This window comes from Dasypus novemcinctus, chromosome 26 (assembly GCF_030445035.2).
Source record: "Dasypus novemcinctus isolate mDasNov1 chromosome 26, mDasNov1.1.hap2, whole genome shotgun sequence".
Classification (NCBI taxonomy): Eukaryota; Metazoa; Chordata; class Mammalia; order Cingulata; family Dasypodidae; genus Dasypus; species Dasypus novemcinctus.
The window spans coordinates 60680410-60692299 of NC_080698.1; the positions used below are offsets into that span (position 1 = coordinate 60680410).

General features: G+C 43.6%; 1 protein-coding gene and 1 pseudogene across 5 annotated transcripts in view; one reads left to right on the plus strand and one right to left on the minus strand.

The window, feature by feature from the left end:
* The window catches only part of LOC131276066 (NUT family member 1-like), a 75204-nt gene extending 69916 nt beyond the window's left edge, over positions 1-5288 (plus strand). For 4 of the 5 annotated variants that reach the window (XM_071212265.1, XM_071212267.1, XM_071212266.1 and 1 more), the window contains 5 exons: positions 1804-1927; positions 3176-3315; positions 3817-4092; positions 4422-4538; positions 4874-5288. In XM_071212265.1, the coding sequence (XP_071068366.1) occupies positions 3931-4092; positions 4422-4538; positions 4874-5017 (423 nt within the window). In that variant the 5' untranslated portion in view covers positions 1804-1927; positions 3176-3315; positions 3817-3930 and the 3' untranslated portion in view covers positions 5018-5288. Of the gene's footprint in view, positions 1-1803; positions 1928-3175; positions 3316-3631; positions 4093-4421; positions 4539-4873 lie in introns of those variants that run through there. The other variant, XM_058288219.1, reaches the window with a different exon arrangement.
* Positions 5289-11149: 5861 nt separating this feature from the next.
* LOC101418543 (COP9 signalosome complex subunit 8 pseudogene) lies at positions 11150-11653 on the minus strand (annotated as a pseudogene).
* Between the last annotated feature and the right edge of the window lie 237 nt (positions 11654-11890).

Below are 11890 nucleotides of genomic sequence, written 5' to 3' on the forward strand. Positions count from 1 at the left end.
TAGTTTTGATGTTCATTTCCCTAATAACTAGTGATGTTGAGCATCTTTTCGTGTGCTTTTCAGTCATTTGTATTTGTTTTTTGGAGAAGTATCTATCCAAAGCACTTGCCCATTTGTGAAATGGGTTTTTTGCCTTTTCATTTTCAAAGTGTAGGATTTCTTGATCTATGCTGCATATTAGGCTCCTATAAGATATATGGTTTCTGAATTTTATTCTCCCAGTAGGAAGGTTGCCTTTTCACTTTCTTGACAAACTCCTTTGAGGTGCAAAAGTTTATAATGTTGAAGAGGTCCCATTTATCTATTTTTTCTTCCTTGCTTGTGCTTTGGCTGTGAAGTTCATAAAACCATTTCCTAATACAAGATCCTTTAGAGGCTTTCCTACATTATCTTCCAAGGTCTTTATGGCGATGGCTCTTATTTTTGGATCTTTGATCGATCTTGTCTTGATTTTTGTATAATATGTGAGATGGTGTTCCAGTCTCATTCTTTTGAATATGGAAACCCAGTTCTCCAAGTACCATTTGTGGAAGAGGCCATTCTCTCCCAATTGAGTGGGCTTGGTGACCTTGTTGAATATCAGATGAGTGTATATGGAAGGATCTATATTAGAACTCTCAGTACAGTTACATTGATCAGTGTGTCTTTGTGCTAATACCATGCAGTTTCCGCCACTGTAGATTTGTAGTATGTTTATTTTTTTCCTTGTTTTCATATATTTTTTTCAATATTTTTTATTCATTTTTTAAAAATATTACATTCAAAAAATATGAGGTCCCCACTCACCCCCACCACCCCTACCCCACCACTCCCCCCACAGCAGCACTCTCCCCCATCATCATGACACATCCATTGCATTTGGTGAGTACATCTCTGGGCATCGCTGCACCTCATGGTCAATGGTCCACATCATAGCCCATACTCTCCCACGTTCCATCCAGTGGGGCATGGGAGGATCTACAATGTCCAGTAATTGTCCCTGAAGCACCACCCAGGACAACTCCAAGTCCCGAAAACGCCTCCACATCTCATCTCTTCCTCCCATTCCCTGCACCCAGCAGCCACCATGGCCACTTTTCCCACACCAATGCCACATTTTCTCTCTGGACTTTGGATTGGTTGTGTTCATTGCACATCTATGTCAAGAGGAGGCTCAGATTCCACATGGATATTGGATGCAACCCCCCCCCCCCCACTTCCAGTTGCAGGCACTCTAGGCTCCATGGTGTGGTGGTTGACATTCTTCAACTCCATGTTAGCTGATCTCCCACATTCTTGAACACTCTTGGAGCACTCTCAAATGCAGGCAGCAGCATGACCTTCTGTATCTTGAGGCAGCCCATGGCTGTCCATGGACGTGGGCTTTAACAACCCTTGGCTTTGCATATTAACTCCTCTTCGTATTCTGATGCTCTGTTTTCCAAAGCACTAATCACCTAATAGTCACCTGGGAAGTTGTTTACTTAGCTTTTGACCCCTGGGAATAGCCCCGGAATCTCCTTTTAAACTGTTCTCCCAGTTCATTCACTACACAGTACCATTGAAGATACAAAGGGAAGTCAGAGATTCCAAAGAATCATTTCATTGAGCTGGACTTCTAGAAATTATTCTTTTATTGATATTCAATATTCAGTCAGGGATTGTACAAGGGAGATGCACTTAAAATCACAGGGTACACACAGAAAGGGCATCATGAAGGTGGATAGATGTGATGGGGTTCAGGTGATGTTGGCTGGGTAGTATCATACAGGCGTAGGAGAAGGTGCATGTAGAATATTACTGACATGGGGAATTTTTGCCCAGTGCTTAGGTCACTGGCCCATCAGAAGCCTACCATGAGCCTGGACAAGGGACTGCAGAGGGCCGTGCAGGACTGGCGGCACACAAGCAACTTTGATCGGATGATCTACTACAAGATGGCAGCAAAGTGAGTCCAAGGATCCTTGTTAATTTGCAAGGTTTTGTGGCTGGGTGTTATTGGGGAGGATGAAGCCAGGCAGGGGTCTTGCTTTGTTGCTGGTCAATAGAAGGGATACTTGTAGAGGGGGTGTCAACTAGGTCACTATTCCCTGGATATTGAAGGACCAACTCCTCTGTGCAGTCACTTTCACCTTTAGTACTGGACAGTTTTTCACCTTTCTTCCATAGGATGATCAACCCTTCTCTGATATTGGGTCTGCAGATGTCATGAAATTGAAGGTCTTAGGATGGGGTTGAGGGTAATTCCTACAGATCCTGATGGCTTTAAGCTTCTAGGTTGTAGGTACTTTGCAGGGGTGATATGCTTGACAAGGCATGTTTCTGCCTCTCTGGGTTCTGGGCAGCTGGAGCCTATTGGCATAGAACTTTGGGCCCACCTCTCCTCATGAGATAATGTCCAAATGGCTCCCTGTCATCCCAGATAATTAGAGGTGGAGGAGGTTGGTTAGGGGAAGCCAGGATCTCAGATATCCTGTGAACAATTTGTTCAACTGCATGTTAAACTCTTGGCTAAAACACAAAGCAATGACAAAAAATAAAATAAAAAGGACAGCATTGGAAATTGAATCCCCTCCATAATGTTTCCTTCTACTTTCTTTCCAAGCATTTCTTCACCCTATGTCTTCATTCAGTTTACAGACAAGGCTCTAGGATTCTTAGATCTGGGCACTGATCCCTCCTTTATTTATAATATTAACAACTCAGATCCCAGCGTGTGATTACTGTTAGCTCATCTGTCTAGTTTTTGCTATGACATCCTTGAATTGGGGATGATGGCCACCTTTATGATCCTGTCATGTATCACACGGACTAATTTAATTCGAGAACCTATACCAATTTTGTTGAAGCCCACTAGATACTAGTTAAAACAGTGTATAGTCAAGAAATTACAACTTGTAGTCTCAACTTTGAAATCTGCCAAGTACCAAATTGATTCATTTCTTTCACATTCCCCTTAAGTGATGATGAGTTTTGCTGTAGGTGAATGGATGTTGTGGGGACCTCAAGAAGTACCTCCAAACTGTGGTTGTACTGCCAGGAGTAAAATGCCTCTTGGAAAAGCACTTATCCAAGACCTTGATATCCCTCCCAAGACACTTAGTTTCCCCTATTGTTGGTGCTGATCTCTTTTTGTAGGCATCACAGTGGGCCAGGCCATCTTGTCAACACTGCTTGTGCCTTCCTCCCATGCTAGGTTCAAGGAGTTTGAAATTGAAGAAGAGAGGCAGATTCAGATGTTGGAGGAGAGGAAAGGTTTCCAGTGCCCTCCACAACCAGTCCCTCCAAATCTTCATCCACAGGTGTCCCCAGGCACTATGGAAGGCCAGAAGCCAGGTATGGCTCATCACATTCCAACAGAAGACTAGGTGCAAAGGGGACTGAAAGAAGGCAAAAGGACTCATGAGCTACATTCCTTTCAAGATTTGCCTTCTGTATTTCCAAAGGAGAAACCCATCGAGAACCTAGTTTCTCAGTTACCCTTTGTCATGGGCTAGGTCAATTTTGTCAGCTGTCATAACTGCACTCTCATCTTGACTGTCAAAAGGGACACATTTATATAATATTCCTGATGATTAGGGGATGGGGGAAGGGATAGCTTCCAATATCACAAGTTCCTCTTTTTCTTGAACAGAAACTTCTCTAAGATCATTCATCTTTTAAATTTTATCCTATAAATGTTCATGTAGTTTCAGATTAGCATGAACCAAGTGGAAGCATTTTCTATCCCTAAAATATTACTCTCACCAAGATATGGTTGGAAAATAAAAGCTGGAGATTCATTCCACTTTTACTTCTTGACCTCTGTCCCTACCTTTAATGTCCAATCCAAAAAAGTCAGGGCCCAAGGCCAAGGTTTCCAGCCAGAGGCAACGCAGACAGCAGCAGGCTCTGAAGACAAAGGCCCCCAAGGAGATCCCACCTGAAGCCGTAAAAGAGTACACTGACCTCATGGATGGGCTGGTGGGGCCTTTGCACTCAGCCTCCGAGGGGGAAGATGGAAAATCGGAAGAGGAAGGACATGGACAGCAGGAAGGTGATGGAATCTATGCAGACCCGGATCTCCTCAACTACATCCACCAGCTGTGTGCAGAGGAAGACTTCATCACCAAGGTGGGTGGATTTTAGGTGAGGTGTCTAGCAGAGTCCTTAGTTTTAGCACTGTCAGCATGTTCAGGTCTGTGCTTCTTTCCCAGTCTGTTGAAACTTGGGTCTATTCCGTATCTCCTGAGCAGTGTGGAGTGGGTACAGGTATGTGTATTTGAGTCTTTGTGTGTGTGTGCATGTGTTAGTGTGTATATGTGTAGCTGTTGGAGGTCATCATCCCAAACATCCACAGATTGCAGATTGGGGTGCCGGGTCAATGCTTTCCCTCCTGCTTCCAAAACCGACAGGTGACTCTTTCTCAAGTGTGCTCAATCCCCTTTTATTACTCTTCCCAGGTGGAGGCTGTCATTCACCCACAATTTCTGGCAGAATTGCTTTCCCCAGGAGCACATGTAGACTTTCTGTCCCTAACAGAGGAGCTGCAGCAAGAGGAAGGACTCACGCCCACCCAGGTAAACCAAGTGTGGGAGGGCCTCACATCATGTAATCTACATGACCTTGTCTAACATACTTTGTCTTGGGTGGCATGGCATCTGGAGAAAAATAGGGGGAGGTGTAGGGGCAAATGGAGAACCAGTAGGGAGGAAATTATGGAGAGGTACGGGGTAGGTGTGGTTAGGACTGCAAGTTTGGGAATCGTGCATAGGAAGATGGGCAGAATAAGCTATAATATATGTATACAAAACCTACCTGCCTTCTGGCCCAGTGCAGTCATCTTCGCCACACATTCAGCCACCTCATGTGAGAAACATCTGCAGTCATTAATTGTCTATTTCCTTGACCACAGCTGGCTGAGAAGCGTCTGCTGTCCTTGAAAGATGTAGAGGGTATGGAAGCACCTCCAAGTTATGATACATCTGAACTGGATGTACTTCCACATGTAAGTCTAGCAATGGTGCAGAGAGTAAAGCTGAGCATGGCCAACTTCTAGGGATTCAAGTCAGTACTAGTGCCCTACACTGGGATGGCAGAGCAGACAACAGCCTGGACCTCCTTAAAGACAATGCTGTCTGTCCAAGGAGTCAAGACAATCTACAAATCATAAAGAAATAAATGTCTTATCACCACCAACACCAAAGACACTCTTCCCTTAGATTCGGAAGCAGAGATGAGGTGCCTCTGCAAGAAACCTTTCCTATAAGTACCAAATCCAAGCCCGCAGATGGGTCCAATGAAGAGGAGGAGATGAGGAGCTCCCCAGCCTTGCATTCCCTTGAAGCCATCACATCAACTGCAGCCATGGGGACTTGTGAAGAGTGTATCACACCTCTGGAATCAAGAGAGCACGTGGAGAATCCCTGTCTGTATCGTCTCTGAAAAGAGGTCAAAATCAAACTACTCATCCTGATGCCAAGTCTCCAAACACAACTTTAGTTGATGGTCCTTCTGCTGGAAGAAAATCCCACCTCATAGCTGACTTTGGGGCCTCTGGGAGGCAAATGTTGGTGCTGGGTGCAAGACAATCCTCTTCATCTCAAAAAAGAAGATGTGACCAACTTTTGGATCCTAGAAAGAAGAAGCCCTGGTGTGGAGAGTAGGGAGCAGGGTTCCAAACTCTCCACATACCAGACATTCCATTGTGGCCCCCCCCCCCACTGTAGATTTCCTCTTGCTTTAACAAAATGAGTCTACGTTCTGCTTCCTGGTCCTACTGTTATTCCTTGGCAGTTCTAGAGAATGTGGGGAGGACAGTGAGGGCCTTCAAAGAGTTTCTAATGTGAATATGATACCTTTGGTAGGGGTTGAGGAGTGGTAGTTTTGGGAGTTTTATTGAAAATGTATATAAAGTTAGTTTTGATTTAAAATGCTCTCCATTCTGCAATATTATATATGTCCAATATCGCTACTTCAGGGATGGTGGGATGTTGAAGGTGGAGGGATACGGATGGCTGCAGTCTCGGTGGATCCAAAGGTGACTGACCTAGTTCTGTCCTGCTTCAGTCTATATTCTTTCAGCCTGCTCCTGGGAAAATAGAAATGCCATGGTCTTCCTGTTTAGTGACAAGTCCCCATTGGTCTCTTTCCTTATGCCTTCTCACAAGGCCTGGCTCCATTGTGGGTGGCCATCATTGGATGGCCATCAGGATATTATCTGTATCTCCTAATACTTTCCTCATGGAAAGTTGTTCTTCTACATTTTTGGTTTCTGGAATATCAGCTAATTTTCTATAACTGATATGTGAGTCAACACCTTCCCCGAGTGTTCTTCTGCTTTCCTTACCTACAGGATGTAGACATTGGAGCTTCCATGGTCCTTAGCACATGCAGGTCATGTGTTGCATGGTTGGTTTGAGTAGACACCCCAAGGCCTGCTTCCCAGGGGCATGAATCTGTGTATTTCCACCTCTATAGAGGAGATAGCATATTAAGACTCAGGATTACTAAATGTGTAATTAGAGTTGGCCTATTTCTTAATGCTAATATGGACAGGAAAAGAATGTGGGGTAAAAGAGGATACAGAAGTCCATCAAAATTTCTCTGTATGCAATATGATATAGGGACGGAGGATATGAAGTCACTTTGTGTATTTCGGTGCAGGAAAGAGTCCAAGTAGCTGGGGAGGGATTAATTTTTGTGGCCAAGGGGACTGGCCTCAGGAACTTTTGGTCTCTTCTGAGGATCACTCCACAAGCACTGCTCCCTCTCCTCCCTAAATAATGACTGAAATTTTTTTATGGAACACAGGTAGAAAATTATATTCATGTCTAAAATTGATTCTTTCCAATGAAATTCAAACCAACTTCATGGTAAAAAAAAAAAGCAAACAGAAAAATAAATGTTTCGATTTCTTTAGCATGCCACAGGCTGCCCTGCATGTGCAGGGTATATTTAATTTGGGATGAAGGTGGAGAAGTGCTGAGACACTCAATCGTCCCCCTACCTGCGCTCTTGTCGAGGCCCATGGTTAGAACAGTTAGACAGCCTGAGGATGTGGGATTTAGTGACTAGGATTTGATTCTGGGGGGTGTGGAGAGTTTAGTTGAGCACTGGGTGGGCATGTTCTGGACCTGAATTAAGATGTTAAGTTTCATATGAGGATACAATCAAGAAAAAACCTGAGATCCAGGAGACACAGTGCACACCCACTTTGTACTGAAATTTTTTTTGTCACCCTCCAATCTCTAACTAACCTCTCAAATTGAGGTGTCCATGGTCCAGTCTCTCGACTCATCCTGTCAGCCCTAACAGACATTGAGATTACCTGACACTCACACTTGTTACTGGCCAGTGCTGCCTTCTCTAAGTTCTATGTTCTGATTCCTTCCCCATCGACTTTGTGGTTTCAGGCAATCCATGACTCCCAGAGTGTGTCCTCTGCAACAGATCAGCACACACAGCTGAGGTTGCATTGCAGGGTGGTGTCGCATCAGGTAGGCAAAATAGCGATAAGGCTGCCCTTTCACCAAGGTTTCCTGGCACCCATGCTCCCTGCTGGCAAAGAGCTTGGGATAGAAAGTCACATATCAGGACCCTCTCCTCTTGTCATCTTCACATATTACCCACAATTCTGTCCACAATTTCTCCTTCACCTTTACTTCTTTTTCCAAAGTGAGCAGCATCCAGGGGCTGTCTACCCTCTACTGTCCTTTCTGTAATGGAATTTTATACTTGGCCATGCTTTCTCCAGCTGATGCCCTCTCTCTGTTCCAAGCTGCACCTCAGCAAAATGATGTGGGACTCATAGGCTGTATGTTCCAGAGGCAGTATGACAAGGGGTGGGCACCAAGCACCTAATGTCTAGAAGATTCCTAAGCACCATGTCATGCAGGGTCCACTTGGGTAGAGCATCCTCATCGTGTGTTCCCATACTGCTTGTTCCTGGTGTTTAAATCAGTGACCAGATAGATTATTAAATGAAATATATTGAGGGAACAACAGAGTCCTGGCTCCACCATTCACTGCTGTAAGACTTTGGGAAAGTCACCAAGTCCTTTCCATTCCAAGTTCTTTATTGGAAAATGGATGTAACATAGTTCAGCTCAGGATGTTTGAAATAGTAAATGAATCCTGCTTGTAAGAAACTAGTTCAACTCTCCTGTGGTCTCTCTTCTCAGTCAGGGATGGAATTCATCATCACATTTAGTCCAGGGCTTTTTGGCTTTGCTCTCATGTTTTCACATACCTGGGTGTCATCTCCATCTCCCATCCTTGTTTTGGTTGAAGAGTTGACAGCAGGTGGGAGATTCTGGTGTTGTCCAAACACTGTTCCATGCCCAATCACTAAAATATGTCCATGAGCCTGCAGAGTGAGAACTGCCTGGAGGGCCATTCTGCCTGAACTTCCTCATTGACCACCATCTGACAACCATGTGCCAAAGCCCACTAAAAGAGTTGGCACATACTAGGCATTCATTCCACTGAATTGTTACTTCTTCCCCTGGTTTCTATCTCTTCTTTGGGAACATATGGAAGGGCAGAGTTTGTGACTTGAAGTGTTGAATATTCTTCCAAGATGGTCAGGAATGGAGGGAGCCTTTGGAGGAGAAGTCCAATTTGCTGCCCTCATGTCTGCTTGACGTTCAGAAATTCACACACACCCCATCCACACATCACACACATTCCACTGTCCACAGCCACCTCATTATATACCATCAGTGTCCTCCCCAGGGATTATATTTCATAGTAAACAACTCTTGCAATTGTTTACCCTAGAATTGTATGTAAATATACAGTTATAGAACTTAAGTATTCTTTCACTCAGCATAAAGCTCTTAAGTTAAATCTAGGCTGTTGCATACATCAATAGGGTGCTCCTTTTTTTTTTTTAAATACAATTACATATGTTGAAACATTAGGTACCAACCATGGTTCTATTATGGTTTACATTATGTTTTACATTTTAAGCTATATACCTTTATAAATTTTTGATGATATCTAACATGCCCTGTATCTATCTATCATTTTAGGATAATGCAGAACACTTCCCTTTGCCCCCAAAGGACCCCCTTTTCCAACTATTCTATTCCTCTATCCTCCTGCCCTTAGAGCCCACACTGACACCCAAACTTCACTTCTTGAAGGACAAGATTTGTAGATACTTGCAAAAATGCTGAGGGCTTGACACACTAATCTGTCCCCCACCGGGAGCCACCTATGCTCTTAAGAGACAGCCTCCCCTCTGTGGGAGAATATCAGGCCTCCCCAGGATGGGGTTATAACACCTTCCCACTCATTGTATGGGGCTCCACTCACATATACAACACACTATGACATGATGAGCACTTACAAACTCCCTAGAAGCCTGACCCAGGGGCACCCTGTGCCAGAAGACACATCAAACACCTTAAACCGGTAACCCTTCCTTATTATATTTTCTAAAGAGTTTTCTCAAAATTACAGTTTCAACCACTACCTGACAATCTCCTCTGTTCACCTGATCCACCCACCCACCCCCAATTCCTTGGACCATCTGACCCATCCTCACCTCAACCATGCAAAGCCGAACCCGTTAGTATCCCTATGCCCCTGTTGGATCCCTTCACGCACAACTACTTACCTCTAATTTATCATAGGTTTCCCCCATATGGGTGACAATTCACAACCTTTCACTCACCAACTATTTCCTGTAAGCCTATCTTCCAGCCTCAAACTCTCTCAGACAGTTTGATTTGCTTAATTCATAACAGAGAACTGTTCTACTATATTCTACTACAGAACTATTGTGACTCTAGCAATGGAAATTATATCACTGATGTGGAGACAGTGGCCATGGGAGTTGCTGAAGGCAGGGAGTGGGAAAAGAGGTGTGATATTGGGGCATTTTGGGGACTTGGATTTGTCCTTGATCATTTTGCAGGGTCAGATGCAGAACATTATATATCCTGCCAAAACCCAATGAATGGACTGGGAGAGAGCATAAACTACAACATAAACTATAATCCATGCTGTGTAGCTGTGCTCCAAAATGTACTCATCAACTGCAATAAGTGTACCACATTAATGAAAGAAGTTGTCAATGTGGGACAAGTGGGGGTTGTGGGGAATGGGGTATATGGGAACCTACTTTTTAATGTAACATTTTGTGTGATCTATGTATCTTCAAAAAAACTTTAAAAAAAGAAACAATACATATTGAGCACATACAGAATAAATGAAGTAGAGAATGTTTAAACTTAAGCTAAATGAGGAAGTTCAAATATTCTGAAGGCTGTCATACGAAAAAGTGAGAGTTTGGCTGCTCAGTATTTCTTCAAAAGGCAGAACTTAAACTAAGGAATAAATAGTAGAAAACAACAGGAGGCAGGATAGTTGTACAAGCATATCACTGATCTAAAAGTTTCTTTTCCAATATCATGCACTTTGCACTTACTTTTCCCTTCTGCTGAAGGAAGGTGTAACATAACACTTCTCATAGACATCTTAAATAATTTTCTTGGAAAGTAGACTTGGCCCGGTGGATAGGGCATCCATCTACCACACAGGAGGGCCACAGTTAGAACCCCCAGCCTCCTTGACCTATGTGGAGCTGGCCCATGCAGAGTGTTGATGCCCACAGGGAGTGCCGTGCCATGCAGAGTTGTCCACTGTGAAGAAGAGCCCCACATGCAAGAAGTGTGCCTCATTAGTAGAGCCACCAAGTGCAAAAGAAAGCTCAGCCTGCCCAGGAATGGTGCCGCAGACACGGAGAGCTGATGCAGCAAGATGACACAACAACAACAACAACAACAAATGAATCACTACAACTATCAATGAGTGGTACAGGTGGGAGTGACATATGTGTATTGGGGAAAGAGTAGGGAAAACACAGCTGACCACCAATGCTCTACATTAAACAGGAGAGCTATATTTTAAGTCAACAGGAAATACAAACAAACCACATAACACCAATGCAACCCATCCAAATGATTAAATAATACAAAGTGTGAATTGTTTCAAAAACTTCAGCATAATTTTTAAGGAATATATATAATATACTTCATGTTCTATATGTACTTTATCACTTATTTAGGAAGGAAGGCTGAAGTGCTTAATGCACTCAACAAATTGAAAATAAAAGTTTTATGTTTTTATATTTGTTGATATTCAGGACTCTAAAGGTGGATCTTGAAGTCAGAATGCCCCATCAGTTTTCAAGGAAAGCCATGGTGTTGGTCACTCTGACGATCTGCTGTACGTTGGGGATTGTTGGGGCTGGGGCAGCTCTGGTAAGAGAATAAACCTATTAAAGGAAACATTCAAGGTCCCTGCCACTGGCTTTTTGAGTATAACTCTTTGGTGGTGGAGTCAGCTTGCAATCAGTGTTACAATATCCCTTTCACAGCCTCTTCACCATGAAGGCTGACAAAAGCTGCAAAGTCATTGGCAATTACAAAAGGACAGGTAAAGTCATTGGCAATGACACAAGTGTCCTCATTGCATCTCTTCATATTTCCATGATTAGCTGAACCATCTCAGAACACAGGTAGTTTTGATGGTCATGGGATCCCAGGAAAATCCCTCTGTAAGATTCTCTGTCCTACTGACCAAACTACCACAAGTTCAGAATGGGCTGATTTTATAGCAGGTGGCATTTTTTTCCAAAGAGAGCTTGCATTATGCATTTATTATGGAGCAGATACAAAGATACAAGCTGCTCAGCTAAGATGGAGGTGAAGAAGGACAACCACCACACCATGGAGCCTAGAGTGATTACAACTGAAAATGGGAGGATTGCATCCAGCATCCAGGTGGAATCTGAGCCTCCTCTTGACATAAAGGTGCAATGGACACAACCAATCCAGTGTCCACATAGAAGAGGTGGCATTGGATTGGGAAAAGTGGACATAATGGACAAAGGGTATGGGGAAAGGCAGGAAGAGATGAG